At 46.5% G+C, this 15,235-nt stretch overlaps 1 protein-coding gene across 1 annotated transcript; it reads right to left on the reverse strand.

The window, feature by feature from the left end:
* Positions 1–946: 946 nt before the first annotated feature.
* LOC122731201 (potassium voltage-gated channel subfamily C member 1-like) lies at positions 947–3,417 on the reverse strand. The gene is made up of 3 exons (XM_043971155.1): positions 2,842–3,417; positions 1,753–1,818; positions 947–1,014 (listed from the first exon to the last, which is right to left on the reverse strand). Exons 1-3 carry the CDS (start codon positions 3,409–3,411, stop codon positions 985–987), a joined length of 666 nt encoding a protein of 221 aa, XP_043827090.1. The 5' UTR covers positions 3,412–3,417; the 3' UTR covers positions 947–984.
* Between the last annotated feature and the right edge of the window lie 11,818 nt (positions 3,418–15,235).

Consider the following 15,235-nt stretch of genomic DNA (forward strand, 5'->3'; position numbering starts at 1 on the left):
CTGAGATCCAGAGAAGAAAGGTGACTTGTCCAAAGTCACTTAGCTAGTAAGTGGCACAACTAGGATTTGAATTCTACTCCTGTGATTCTAAATTTGGTCTTCCTTCCACTGTACCACAATCTTGTGGCAGAAGCAGGAGGTAGAATGAGCATCAGCTGGGCAAGTAACAGTCTTTCTTGAATGGGGTCACTGCTAAGGTTTTCATGGGCCAAGACTTTCATCCTCTGCCACCATCCCACCCCCAAAAGAAGCATGGTTCCTTCATGTTTGGCTATAGACCTGGCAGTCCCCTCCCTCCATTTCTGGTCCTGAATCTGAGAAACCCACCTGATTTGGGAACTATTAGACTTGTCCTGAGAGAAAATAGTAACATAAAACTGAAGCACTTTGGGGGTTCTTTATCTCTAAAGTGAGCTGAACTAGATGATTTCTAAAGTCCTCTATAGCTCTGATATTCATTTCTAGTTCTGACATTCCATGATCTCAGTTCTAAGGTCCCTCCCAGCTCTGACATTCTAAGGTCTGTAAGAGGGTGTACTGGAGACACAGTACATTCGTATCTTTTTCAAACAATTCATCTGTTTTAGAACATTCTCTTCACCTTCCTAGCCTTTGCTCACAGGCTTCCATTCTTCATGAAAAAGGACATTTTTCAGCAAAATCTGGAACTCTGCAAAAATGTCTCAACATAAAGTTTCAGGAATAATGAGTGGCATCACAGGGATGTACCCCTTGTTCCCCTACCTCCCAGCTTCCCGGACTCCAAAAAAGGACACCTGCCCCCAATACACACATACATGATAGAGAAGAGAACAGGAACTGGAGGGAGGTTCATTGGTTTTCAAATGGAGCAGGACCTAAGGAAGTGGCCTGGAGGCAGAGGGATCTATAACCTTAGTGACCTCCACCTGCCCTATGACTTGAGCAAAATTGTTTCTAAAACTCTGTGAGAGGAAGGGGGTTAGTGGGAAAGGTGCCAACTTTTCAACAACTCCTGGAATTCAAGAAGCAGACCTGAGGAGAAAAGATCTATTACTCTCTGAAGTGGAGCCCAACACAGGAAAAGATGACACTTTCCCAAGGTCAATCCCAGGTATCTCAACCCAACAGTTCTACCAAAGGCTGCAGACTGTTGGGCCAGTGCCCTCCCTGCTGGGCCACCCACAAAACCTGCTGCTATGTCTGTCCCCTGAAGCCCCCCCACCCAGCCCTTTCAGCCCCCAGCCAAGCCCTTTCTGGTTACATAATCCTCTTACCAAGGTCACTGCTTCCTAGAGGGGAGCCCTCTGCAGACACCTGCTCAGTAGTCCCAAGGATAACAGAAGGCGACTAGGACTTTCTCAGGGAAGCAGTGGGGTGAAAAAAGGTCTAGACTGGTCATCAGGGGACCTGGATTCTAATCCAGGTTTTGCCACAAGCCTACTGCGTGACCTTGGGAAAGCCACTTTCATTTCTACTAGTGGCCTCAGTTTCTTCTGTTGTAAAAGCTGGGGATTTATAGACTGGGTTTGTAAGGTTCTTTTCAGATGTAATATTCTGTGGTTTCATGATTTAGGTGAAGTGGAATAACCTCTTCCCTTGCCCCATTGTGAAGGGGAGAGACTCCACAGCTCAGCTGCAGTGGGAGGCTCTGTGGTCCAAGTTGATGCAGAGTGAGTGCTGGGGAGTGTATGAAGTCTTAGCCAGACCCTGTCTGGAGCAGACAGCAGCACCAAGGCCCACTCCTCTCTGGCTAAATACATACCCACCTACCATTTGACTCAGCTGTTTCTCCCTCAGGGACCAGTCCTGGCCTGGTTTCCGCAGCTTCCATAGAGCCTGGAGGCCACAGGGAAAGGAGTGTGAAATATAGTCTTCTCCCAATCTTTCCTGAGAGCTGCCATTATCAGCTTCCCTTCCTCTCTTCTCTGGCTACCCTAGGGAACCCTGCTGCACTCACAGGAGAAGTTAGAGATTCCTACCAGGCCTGGGGAGAATTGTGTGTGAGGGGAGTGAATGAAAGGGGAAGGTGAACCAAGAACCTGTCCCATCCCTGAGCCGGGATGAGAGGAAAGAGGTGGAGGAGGATGTTCGGGCCTTGGTATTATTCCCTTTTGCCTGAAGGATACTGATTATCCCGCCATTCATAAGTGATAAAGATTCTCCCTGCCTTGCCCTACCCCCATCCCGTCTTCTAAATAGATTTATCTATTCCCCGACACGCCCCGCAGCTAGTCTTCTTCCACTTCCTCTAAACTAGTCCCATCCCAGTCCTCCTTCTATTACCAGAGCTTGAGAGCAGAGAAATCTGGGGTCCGCTCTGCAGCCTGAAGCGCAGCCGCACCCCCCGCCCTTCCCAACCGCGCGGGGGCGGGGGGAGGGGCTGCCAGGTGCGAAAGGAAGCTGGCACACGGACACACACACTGGAGGCAAAACTTAGTCCATGGGTTCGAATGCAGGCTTTGCTACTTAGTACAAGGCTTGACCTTCAGTAATGCACTTATTTCTGACCTCAGTTTCCTCATCTGTACGATGAAGAGGTTGGGCTAGATTCTCTCTAAGACCCTTTATAACCTAGAATTCCGCGACCTCCCCTCTCTGGACTTTTTGAGCGTCTCCCTTTACCAGAGCTCTCCGTTTGCTTGCTGGGGGCACTGGGGTACTTTTGGGACCCCCAAACACTGAGATCGTCTTCTGAAGGGTTCACGGAACACATCAGCAGTGCCCCCCAGCGGCAGAGGGGTGTCCTAGAGGGAACAGGGATGGAAGGGAAGAGGCCCAAGCCCAGAAGGTGGGAATGGGGGTGGGGAAAAGGTATTGTTTCCCAAGAGGGTGGAGGAAGAGGGGGAAAGAGGCACTTACCCGCGCGTAGCGGGATGAGTAGGGGTCCTCAAAGAGCGCCCAGATCCGTGGCTGCCAGCGGCGCCAGAAACCGCCAGAGCGGCCGTCGGGTGAGTCACTGAGCGCCAGGCCCTTGGTCATCTCCAGCTCGTCCTCTCCGTCTCCCGAGTCCCCCGCGCCATCGCCGTCCGCATCCTCGGCGCTGTTGTCCAGAGGCGCGCCACCGAAGCTATCGAGTGCTTCTTCGGCGTCGCGGTGCTGCCTGTAGGTCATCCAGCAGCAGGGCTCCACGTCCGTCTCGTCGATGCCCCAGAAGGCCAGCTCTTCCTCGTACAAGGGTCCGCACACGTCAGCCGGACAGTGCAGCTTGCCGGTTCGGTAGTAGTTCAAGATATGCGCAAACACGCCCGGGTGCCGGTCGAAGAAGAACTCGTCTGAGCGCGGGTCATAGTCGAAGTGGCTGTGGGCGTCGGGCTCGGCCAGCCAGGCGAGCCGGGTCCCGGGCAGGGTGCGCAGGGTGCTGCGGTACGTCTGGTGCCGCGTCCCGCCCACGTTGATCACGATGCGGTCGCTGTCGTCGCCTTGGCCCATCGCGGCTTCCCCTTAGGCATGTCGCAGGCCAAGGGCACCCATGGGAGCGGCGGGCTGAGATTCGGGATGGGATTCGAGTTGTGGATAGTGGGGGACGGTGTCTTTCTCTCCAAGACCCTGGGGAGGGGGGCGCAGCGAAGAGCAGCACCGGCAGGAGGGCAGGCGGGAAGGAGCTGCGCCTTCACAGTTAGACTGTCTCTCCTCTCGCCGCCCCGCCCCCTACCCTGCGGCGGCGACCCGGCTCCCTAGCACCTCTGACAGTCCCAGTCCCCCAAATACAAAAGCCCTCCCCCCTCCCGCCACCCCTTTCCAACCTCTGCCTCTATCAATCGGAGTGAGATGGAAAGAGACAACGAGCCCTTGGAGGCTGTGTGGGTCGCGGGAGGGGGGGGGGGGTGTCTTGCTGCCAGATGTATACAGGCAGTAGCGGTGTCCAGCTACAGAAGACGAGAAAGAAGGTGGGGAGGGAGGCTGAAGGAGGCGCTCAGCTGCGGGCCGGGGGAAGAGGAGGAGGAGGAGGAGGAGGGGGCCGAGCTCGTGCTCCCATCTCAGCGGCAGCGTGAGAATAAATACATAAATAAATAAATAATCTGAGGGAAAATCGAGGAGCCTTCGAGAGCCCGGAGACAGCAGGAAGGCAAGGCGCCTGCGTTTGGGGGTAGAACGAGCCGCTTTCCCCGGGTCCAGAGGATGGGAAGAGAGGGACTGGAAGGCGGGGGCTCGTTGGTTCCTCCCTCCGGGAGGGGGGAGGGAAGAATTACCAGCAACCTCCCAGCCCCCGGCACAGGAGAGGAAAAAAGCGGGCCACTGGAGACGCAGCTTGGAGCGGAAACAGAGCGGAGGGAGCCGCTGGCTGCGTTCTCCTTCTCCTGGGCTCCCTTCCCGCAGCGCCCGCTCGCCTGCCCAGTTCCCAGCGCAACCTCCCCGAGGAATGCCGGACCCTGCAGGCAGTGGGGCCCGGGAGTTGCTCTCTTGCCGCCTTCCTGTGCGCCTCTGCGCTCTGCGCTCCTCTGCGCCTCTTTTCTTTCTCCTTTTCCTTGTCCGTCTCCTCCTTCTCTTTCTTCTTCTCCTTCTCCTTCTCTTTTCCCTTTCCTTTTCCCTCTCCTCTTCCTCCTCTCTCCTTTGCTTCCCTACCCCGCTCTTCTCGATTCGGCTTCGCTTGTTGCCCGGGCACAGTGCTGAAGGGACAGCTCCCGAAGCTGGGCTGGGTTGGGCTGGACGACGCTGTGCTGGTTATTATCCCTGTCTGGAGCTTGGGTTCCGGCTCGGCTCCTATCCTCCGGGTCCCGCTCCTGCGAGGTTGCTCTCTGCAGACACAAACGGCTGAGCTTAGCGTGGGTTGGCTCCGGCCGCAGGGGGATACCGGTCCGTGGAAGGGGGCGCTGCACCTAGGAAGAACCTAGGGCTGGGAAAGCTGGGGGCGGCGCGGGAGCCGGGAGGCGGCAGCCGCCGACCAGGCAGCTGCTTGAGAAGGTGCTGCCTCTGTAGCTGCGGCTCAGTCCCAGTCCAGCCCGCCCGGTAGGTCTCCGGACACTGGCACTCAGCTCGCGCAGCCGCACTCGCCAGCTGATGGAGGCGCCGCTCTGGGTCCTAAAGAGCCCTAGTTCTGTTTTAACTCCCCTCCTCCCACCTCACCCAGTCTTAGCGCTTGTGGAGCCAGCAACGAGACGTAGAACTTATGCCTTAGACTAAACACCTTGATTTGGGCACCTAGCCCTTTGCTCTAGCCCTCATCCTAAACGAACCAAGGCCACAGACTGGGGGAGGCTGTAGGGAGATGAAACAGGTCCTAGTGGGACTTGGGATACACTGAATTCCAACAAGCATTGGTGGTTAGCCAAATGCCGTGACTTTGTCAGCCCCCGTTTTCCTTCAGCTTGTCAACAAACAAATCTACTTCTCAAACACAGAGACTTCCTAATCTGTCCTTTATTAGGAAGACATAAGATGTGATTGAGACAGAAAATCCTGATAGCCCTCGCATCCCACCCCCCCATACCGATCCTGGACACTACTTTTAGGATCCTAGGTTCGTATATTTAGAGCTAGAAGGTACCTTAGAGGTCGTTTGGAACAAGCGTCTCATTTTACATATGAGGAAAGGAGGCTCGGAGAGCTTGTGACTTGCCCAAGGTCACATAGGAGCTAAGTCGGACAGCTGGCTATCAAACTCACGTGCCCTGGTTTCCAATACATCATGCTTTTCACTGTATGGCATTCCCTCGTTGATCTTAAAATTTCTCTCTGACTCCCCACATTACACTTACCCAGGACCTCCAAAAATGACCCCACCCACCTAGTTACACTTACCTTGAACACTCTGTAGTGACTCTACAATAACATTGATTAACTGGAACCTCCCCACTTACCTTCACTGACCCCAGAAACCTACCCTTTCAATGACCCACATAACACTGACCTGGAAATTCCTCAATGGCACCCTCCCTAATCACACTAATTTCCCTTATATTGCCTCTAGAAACTCCCTCTTGTCCCCAGAATCAAATCAACCCTGGAAACTCTCTCTGTGACCCTATATTACTTATAGGGTAAGTATACTTACTCCCCCATTTTACTGAATCCTGACTGACCCATTCTAGTCACCTTGATTCTGGAGACCTCCACTATGGACATTAATATCCAATACCAGCAAGCCTTGAAACCTCCTACTGGCCCTTGCCATGTTACTAACCCCTTTAGTTACATTGAACCTGGACCCTCTCATAATGGAGCTTCTAGAGAAAAAGAACCTAAGCAAAGAACCTAACCCAATCCAAAGTTGCTCCCCTCCCAAAAAGGGGTCTGGCCTCTCTGGTTTGATATCACTGCTTGTCTGATGCCCCTACTGTGCTCAGACACTCTTCCTTTTAGGCACCCATGATCCATATGGGACAAAACAATGTAGGATTAGGGAATGGGGTGGGACAGGATTCCTTTCTCCAGCCTCTTAACCAGTAGGAGGATAGAGGATGACACTGCACCTACCAACATCCTGCCATGGGATAGGGGGTTGTTTATCCTACAGCTCAGTTCTCAGTTCATCATTGCCCTCTCCAAAGACAGACAGACAGACACACACACACACACACACACACACACACACACACACACACACACCACAACTCTCCCTCTGAATGTGTTTGATTTCACCAGGGAGGAAGATAGGAGATAGTTGAGTGACCAGTTCCAAAGCTGAGTGTGCAGAGAGCAGAGACAGTTATTGATCTCAGTCAAGCCCAGTGGAAATGGTACTTAGACAGATTGTCCAATAGACAGTTTAATTAAGAAGCCATGAGGCCCTTATTTAAATATTGATGCATAGATTGAGGACACAGGCAGAGGGCCCCCCAGAGATTCCATTATTCAAGATTCCTGTAGTGACTTAGAGTGAAACCTGTGAGAAAAGACTTGCCTCTTCTTACTCACTTTCCATAGTCTGACACATATCCTGATTCTTCTCCCACCCCTGACCTTAGAAGTCCCTTCCCCTTAATGAGGAACTAAGGTATGATGGGTTTGAAGAGAAATGGGGGAGGGGAAGGGCCAGGAGAAGAATCAGAATAATAAAAAAGTTAACAAAGTAGGAATCTAAGACCCAGAAAAGAGCAAGTGACTTATTCAAGGTTACCTAGTAAGTTAATGGCCGAGTTGGACCAGAATTCTTGTCTTCTGACTCTCTTATCAGAAACCCGTCTAGTTTCACTAGAGAAGATGTGCAGACACAGAATGTATTGCCATATTCTTTCCCAAAGCTGAATCCTCTCCCGCACAGTGACCCCTGATGGGAACAAGGAGCCATCTCACTATCCTGACCCCAGAGACAAAGGGTTAGAAGGTCCACCAAGCAAGTCTTGAGCTTCACCCAACTCTTGTGAGCTGGGGCTTTAAGTTATGTGTGGGACACATTGACATTTCTGGGCATGCCTCAGGCATGATCGTACCCTGACACTGGTATAGAAAGAAGACCAGAACTTGGGTTGTATTATACAAGAGGAACTGGGATAGAATCAGGAGTTATGGAAACCCTGGACATATCCAGAGCTTCTGGGTGGGCCTAGCATTCTCTATTGACAGAGGAGCGGCTTGGGGCATTCAGCTAAGCCCAGGGATATCTTTTTCTCTCAGTCAGGTCTTCTTTCCCCATGCTATTTCCTTCTCCTTTTAATAGAGATACAGAAAAAGGGCTCCTCACTCTAGAGGAAGGACTGAGACACCTAGAGACCAAAAGAGACAATGACAGAGGGCTTGAGAAAGAGATATACATGGCAAGAGATGTGTTCATTCTACCAAGTTCAGCTCAAATACCAACTCTTCCAAAAAGTTTCCCATGACCACCCCAGGCCCCATTGATTTTAGGAAGAATGTATGCCGTTAAGCCAATTTGGGTGAGTTTATTGATATCATGATGATGATTTTGAAATGATGGGAACACTGACCTATCTGTTTTTCCTTGATAATTATGTCCTTTTTAAATTATATTGTTTAGTATTTTATAGGGTGAGAGGGAAAGAGGGGTCATTTATCAAGTTAATGATTATCAAGACCTGATTTCAAAGACATGTTCTTTCTGACCTGCATGGAATAAGAACCAACTTTGTTTGGGGCTCAAGTGGAATAGACATCCAAGCTAGGAATTGATAATTTGATAGAAGAAATTCACGTCTTTGGGACCATCCAAGCTGGATGAGGAAGTTTTTTCAGACCCCTTCCTTACATTTATAAAGTTATGTTGTTTCCCCTGTAAATAAACATCCCTGTGTAAACCAAGACAATGTAGCTGTGAATGAAGGAAAAAGAGGAGATGCTGGAAACTACAGGAGGCTCATGGGTTGTCTTTGGATACAGGGAAGCCTGGCACCTGGAAATGTATTTGAGGCCTCAAGACTCTAGCCAGAGGGAAGGTATGGGGACATTATCTAAGTTCCTAGCTTCTAGATGGTGCCAGATTTTCATAGATTTCTTTTCTGGGCTTTGGCCATTTGAGACACAGGGTTTAATGCTAACTCAAAACTAATATTTAGGGGCAGCTAGGTGGCAAAGTGGATAGAGCACCGGCCCTGGAGTCAGGAGGACCTGAGTTCAAATATGGCCTCAGAAACTTAACACTATCTGTGTGAGCCTGGGCAAGTCACTTAATCCCAATTGCCTCACCAAAAACAAAAGTAATATTTACATTTTCTGCTGTTTTCAGTGGAAGAGAGGGGAGGAGAAGAGGGGGTCTTATCCACCCAGCTAGGCTGTGAGTTCCTGAGGATCTGTGTTTAGTACTTCTCTATCTCCCATAAGTACAACCCAGCACAAGGGGATTGCAGTCATTCGGTGCTAAATAAGGATTTGCTCATTGATGTTTACTATATGTATGGCCTCAGCAAGTCACTTAACTTCCCCAAGTTTTCTAATATGTAAAAAGCAATGGTTAGATTAAATGGTCTCTGATGTTCCTTCCAGCTTTAGAACTTTGACCTTCCTTAAATGGTGCAGAGTCAGAATCAAAGATTGTCATTACTAGGGTGAGACAAACAGAAGAGAGAGATAGCAAAGTATAGCACCCAGCAGGAGAGATTCAGTGACAGTTGGAGGGATAAACACAGGGCCCCGGAGAACTGTAGCCAGAGACTATTTCATGGGGCTGATGGGATTTCTCCCACTCCAGTTGGTCCTGCTCCAAGATCTAAAGAAGATTGATTTGGTTGTTTCTACTCCTGTGACTCTGTCTGGAGTCCTGCTGTAGCCAAAGACCAGAGTTCCCTATCCTCTTGAGTGATGTCCCCTATGACCCCAAGCTATATCTAGATTTAGGAACTTGATCCATGGATTTCTCAGATCCCATTTGTTTTGCTGGACAGAGGAGAGTGTCAGTGATCACACTGACCCTGGACATTCATAGTACTGACACCCCTTATCAATGACACTGAACACTTCCCATTGATTCCATCCATCACTGACCTCCCCTCCATCATGGCTGGGGGAGGTAGCAGCAATGGATAAAGAGTAAGTTAATGTTATAGTATAGACTAAGTGAATGATAGGGGTTGAAATAAGGAAATGTTAGGGGCAGAGTGAGGAGCTGGCTAGAGCCAGAATCTGGGATCAGAGTAAGATAATGACAGAGGAAAGAGTGAATAGATGGGGGTGGAGGTGAAAGGTATCCTCCCCCCAAAACTTTAAAAAGGTCTGCCCCATTGGTCTGCCACAATACTTCCTCCACTTCACCTCTATCCAATGCCATCTTTTATTATTATTATTATTTTTTTTTTGGTGAGGCAAATGGGGTTAAGTGACTTGCCCAAGGTCACACAGCTAGTAAGTGTTAAGTGTCTGAGGTCGGATTTGAACTCAGGTACTCCTGAATCCAGGGCGGGTGCTCTATCCACTGCGCCATCTAGCTGCCCCCCAATGCCATCTTTTAAATCCGATTGCAAAGGAAGATCCATTGTCACCAGAAGGTCTTTATGAGAATGGACTTGGGGTTACAGGAGGAGCAAGTTAGTTCCCATTGACATGGTAGAAATAGCAAACCAATTCATTAGACTGATGAAGTATTGGTATAGATTAGAATCCTACAAAGATGAGACCTTAGAGATAATCTAGTCTAAATTAGCAAACAAGCCTAGAGAGAATTTTTGTTTTGTTGAGTAATTTTTCAGTCATATCCAACTCTTTGTGACCCCGTTTAGGGTTTTCTTGGCAAAGATACTGGGGTGATTTGCCATTTCTTTCTCCAGCTCATCTTATAGATGAGGAAAGTGATGCAAATGGGGATAGGTGACTTGCTTAAGGTCACACATCTAGTACATATCTGAGGCCAGATTTGAACTCAGAAAGATGTCTTCATGACTTCAGGCCCAACATGCTATATACACTGTGTTACCTAGCTGCCCCTAAGAGAGCATCAGGTGCTTTAGAACAGAACTTCTTAAACATTTTCCACTCGCAACCTCTTTTTGCTTGAGAAATCTGTACATACCCTCAAATATATAGGTATATAAAATAGGTATGCATAACCTGTTACTGTTGCCAAATTTTTCACAACCCCCACATTCAGATACATGACCCGAAATGGGATTGTGACCCACAGTTTAAGAAGTTTTGCTTTAGATCAAATGGGAGAGGATAGCAAGGAAGAAGATCATGGAGTGTAAGGGAGCTGATTTCCTTTGGACCACACTTGAACTAGTCTTGGAGCTGGCCCAGGGTCCAGTACAGACATGGAAAATGCTGTTCTCTCAAGGTCCTGGCTTGATCAAAGCTGAAAGTTGAGCTGAGCCTCTCTCTACCCCTTTCAGAGCTGACAGGTTGAACTTCACTGTAGGCCTGGGTTTGGGTGCCATCTTGTGGCCATATGTGATTTCTGTCTGCAGTCACCTGCAGCTCTGCAGGGGCAGAGAAGCCTGGGTGTATTCTAGGAGGTAAAGAAACCTTCCCTCAGCCCTAATTTGTTCCAGCCCTCCCATCCCTACTCTGATGACCCCAGGGGAAGGATGTGGAATTTGGATCTTATGGTCTGAGACCCTAGACACATCCCCTAGTGTCTGGGTATGGAGGTTGGAGAGCCTTACTGTGGCTGGAGTGGTGGTGAAGGGGGGAGGAGTGTAGTGATTAGAAGAACTTAGAGATGGTACCTAAAGCCACGGACAAATATGCTGAGGCTAAAATTCCTCAAGGACTTTCACACCCTGAGAGACAAGCACAGGAAAACATTTGGGCTTCAAATTGGGCCAGGTAGGAATGACCTTTGCATCAACTCTATCCCCAATCTCCCCTCATCCCATCACTCTTTCTTCCAGCCACTCATACTCACCATTCTTGAGGAGACTAAGTGCTCCTTTACTTTTTTAAATAATAAACATTTTAATTTATAGTTTTGCATTCCAAATCTCATCCCTCATTTCCTCCCTCCCCTTCTCCCTCCCTGAAGAGGTAAAGTGGTCCTTTTCAAATTGTAGAACCACTTGGGATTGGAAGGGATCTCAGAAACCATCTAGTTTAATCTATAGCTGAATGATAATCCTCTCTGAAACATCTCCAAAAAGTGATCATTCAGTCTTTTTTAAAAAAATTATTTATTTATTTGGTGGGGCAATGAGGGCTAAGCAACTTGCCCAGGGTCACACAGCTAGTAAGTGTCAAGTGTCTGAGGCTGGATCTGAACTCAGGTCCTCCTGAATCCAGGGTTGGTGCTTTATCCACTGCACCACCTCTCTGCCTCCAATCATTCAGTCTTTACCTGAAGATAATATAGTAACAGGAAGCTCATGGCCCTAGAATCCTGATAGTTCCCAGCCCACCAGAAACCTAGACTCTATCCCTGAGTCTCCCACTTCTGGTAGGTGAGCCTTCACCTTATTTTGCCAGAGCCTAGGTTTTTATAACACTTCTCAGTAGGATACTCTCATTTACCTTCTCCTTCAGTCTCTTTCCAGTGTCCCTTCATAGCCTGTCTTCTCTGATTGGAATATAAGCTCTTTTGAAGGCAGAGACTATCTTCCTGGCTTGTATTTGTGTCCCCCATGTTTGACACAGTATTTGACACATGGTAAGCACTTCATAGATTTTCTCTGTCTCCATCTCTGTATTTCTGTCTCTGTCCCTTTGTCCATCTGTCTCTGTCCATTCATCTGTCTCTGTCTCTCTGTGTTTCTGTTTCTGTCTCTCTCTGTGTCTCTATCTCATCATTATTATGGGGCTTCTATTAGAACATTAATATTATAGAATCTTCTGTATTTATCCTTTTTGCCTGGACTTGCTTCTATTCTGTAAATGTCTTTTTATAAATCTGGCTTCAAGAAAAGTCTTTGCTTCCACAGAGCAAAATGCAACCTTAAAAATCTCTCTTCCATAAAAAGTGTTTCCCAAACATGTATTGAAGTCTTATGAGATTTCTTGACAGATTCAACCAGAGGGACAAATTTGTTCAGTGGTAATAATAACTAGAATTTGTATAATTTTTTAGGATTTATAACATATTTTATAAATGCTATCTCATTTTATCCTCACAACAACCCTAATAAAAATGTACTATTGTAAAGTTGTAAACTGATTCAAACATTCTGTAGAGCAATTAACTATGGCCAAAGGGCTATAAAACCATGCATACTCTTTCATCTAGTAATACTACTACTAGGTTGGTATTCAAAAAGAGATAAAAAACCCAAAAAGTTGAATTAGATATTGGGGAGATGCCCATCAATTGGGGAATGGCTGAAAAAATTGTGGGATTATATTATGATGGAACACTGTTGTGCTATAAGAAATGATGAGCAGGATTCTATCAGAAATACCTGGAAAGATTTACATGAGCTGATGCGAAGTGAAATGTACTGTATATAGAATAACAGCAATATTGTAAGATTATCTGCTGTGAATGACTTGGTTATTTTCAGCAACACAATGATCCAGCACAACTCTAAAGGACTTATGAAAAATGTGATCCATCTACAGAGAAAGAATTGGTGGTATCTGAATACAGATTGAAGCATAATTTTTTTAGTTCCTTTTTAAAAAGATTTTTTGTCTGTTTTCTTTCACAATCTAATATGAAAATATTTTGCATGACTACAAATGTATAACTTATATTGAATTGCTTGAGGTCTTAAGGTGGGTGGGAAGGGGGGGAGTAAGATAATTTGGAACACAAGGTTTTAAAAATCAATGTTAAAATTTGTTTTTACATGTAATTTGGTGAAAAAATAAAATTAAAAAAGAAATATGTTCTATTATGATGCCATTTTTCAGATGTGAAACCTGAGATTAAATGACTTGCTCAAGTCACACAGGTAGTGAGTGTTTAAGATAGTATTTGAGAGGTAGCTAGGTGGCACAGTGGGTAGAGCATAGGCCCTGGAGTCAGGAGGATCTGAGTTCAAATTTGGCCTCAGACACTTAACACTTATGAGCTCTGTGACCCTGAGCAAGTCTCTTAACCCCAATTGCCTCACCAAATAGAGAGAGAGAGAGAGAGAGAGAGAGAGAGAGAGAGAGAGATAGTATTTGGATTAAATACTCCTTACTCAAGTTCCAACACTCCATTCATTGTTCCACCCAGCAACCAATGACCACCTGAGTTTCAGCATCAATTGAAGCCTCAAATAGGGAGACATTAGCTCACCTAAGCTATCCATCAGTGTCACAGAGGTTATCCTGTACAGCATCTAAATAGAATTCCTTATCCATTAGGAGGTTCTCAAGATTCCTCTATTAAATTAGCCACACTTAAAATCACAGTGGATAAAAAAGAGCTCATTGTCTGTTTATGACAAGCAAGTCTGGGCAGCTCATTGTGTCAATGTAGCAGTATTCATCTTCTGGATGATGAACTACACCCAAAATTGAATAGGATGAAATGAGGTTGGATTTAATTTAGGAAAATGTACCATGCCTTCCATGATCCCAAACTTTTTGATAGTGCAAACACCTGATTTTTTTTTTTTTAGTGAGGCAATTGGGGTTAAGTGACTTGCCCAGGGTCACACAGCTAGTAAGTGTTAAGTGTCTGAGGCTGGATTTGAACTCAGGTACTCCTGACTCCAGGGCTGGTGCTCTATCCACTGCACCACCTAGCCACCCCCAAACACCTGATTTTTAACATCAATGTTAATGCCCAATGATGTTACATAATTGTGAATAATAAATCATGATCTTTGAAAAATCAAAATTGGGGGGGGACTCCAAAATACAATGGAAAGGAGAATTACATATTTGTGTGTATGTGTTTTATATATATATATATATGTATATGTATATATACATACTTCTGGTATGTAACTCATCATTGGGATTGTGCTGCAGCCCATTAATTATATTCTAATATTATAATAATATATCACTGTAATTATAACATATACAATATAATATATTGTATACTATATTATAATTATAATATAATTAATGGGGTGCAGCATAATCCCAATCATGAATTGCATACCAGAAGTGATGTGAGAGACATCTTTGGAAAAGAGTACAGTTTGGTCCTATAGTAAGGATGAGGAATAAACAGATGGGCAGCCTAAGTACTGCATTCAGAGCCCAGTAATCCAGAGGATAAATTCCAGAATTAGGTAGATGATGATGATGATAGAGATGATGAAGATGATGGAGGAGGAGGAGGAGTGATTTACATGTTATCTCATTTGATCCTCACACCAACCCTGGGAGGTAAGTGCTATTATTATTCCCAATTTACAGATAAGTAAACGGAGACAGAGATGAAGTGATTTACCAATCATACAGCTAGTAATTATCTAAGGCAGGATTTGAATGTGGTTAGCTTGATTGAGGAGGACTTATTCAAGGATATGAACAAGAGTTGCAAGATGGAAAGAGCTGAAACACTGGTAGAGGGAGTAACCACATGCATGAGAAGTCAACATAGTAAAATAGGGGAGTAAATACTGGAGAATTAAGGAAAGGGAAGGAAAATTATGCACAAGAATTTACAGAGTATAAATAAGTCAAGATTCTAAAGGTGTCCACCATCTCCTTCAATCAGTTTACATAGAGTACAAAGCCCCCCAAAGACACTGATGGGATAAACCAGGTGTTGTACCTGTCATGATCTCTCTCTGGGCAGACAGAGCACAATGAGTTCATTGTTCTCAGGCTAGAGAGCAAGGGACTATAGGTTTAAGTCTGGAACCTGTGAGCATTATCTAGTCCTATCTCTTCATTTTAGCTGGGGTAACTGAGGCCCAGAGAGATTAAAAGACTTGCCAAGTCTGAGATTCTAGCCCAAATGCTTTAACTCCAGATCCAGAGCCCATCACTTCACTGGAGTTGTGTCACTTTGGGTGCATGTTGTTGACATATATTGGGAGGGGGGGTCATC

This window comes from Dromiciops gliroides, chromosome 6 (assembly GCF_019393635.1).
Source record: "Dromiciops gliroides isolate mDroGli1 chromosome 6, mDroGli1.pri, whole genome shotgun sequence".
NCBI classification, from domain to species: domain Eukaryota; kingdom Metazoa; phylum Chordata; class Mammalia; order Microbiotheria; family Microbiotheriidae; genus Dromiciops; species Dromiciops gliroides.

Excerpts from the sequence above, each read along its gene's own strand:
- LOC122731201 (XM_043971155.1), bottom strand. The coding sequence starts at position 3,411 with ATGGGCCAAGGCGACGACAGCGACCGCATCGTGATCAACGTGGGCGGG. Across the intron at positions 1,819-2,841 it reads ACTCATCCCGCTACGCGCGG|GCTCTATGGAAGCTGCGGAA; the intron begins GTAAGTGCCTCT and ends TGTGGCCTCCAG. Across the intron at positions 1,015-1,752 it reads AGAAACAGCTGAGTCAAATG|GTCTGCTTCTTGAATTCCAG; the intron begins GTAGGTGGGTAT and ends TTTTCTCCTCAG.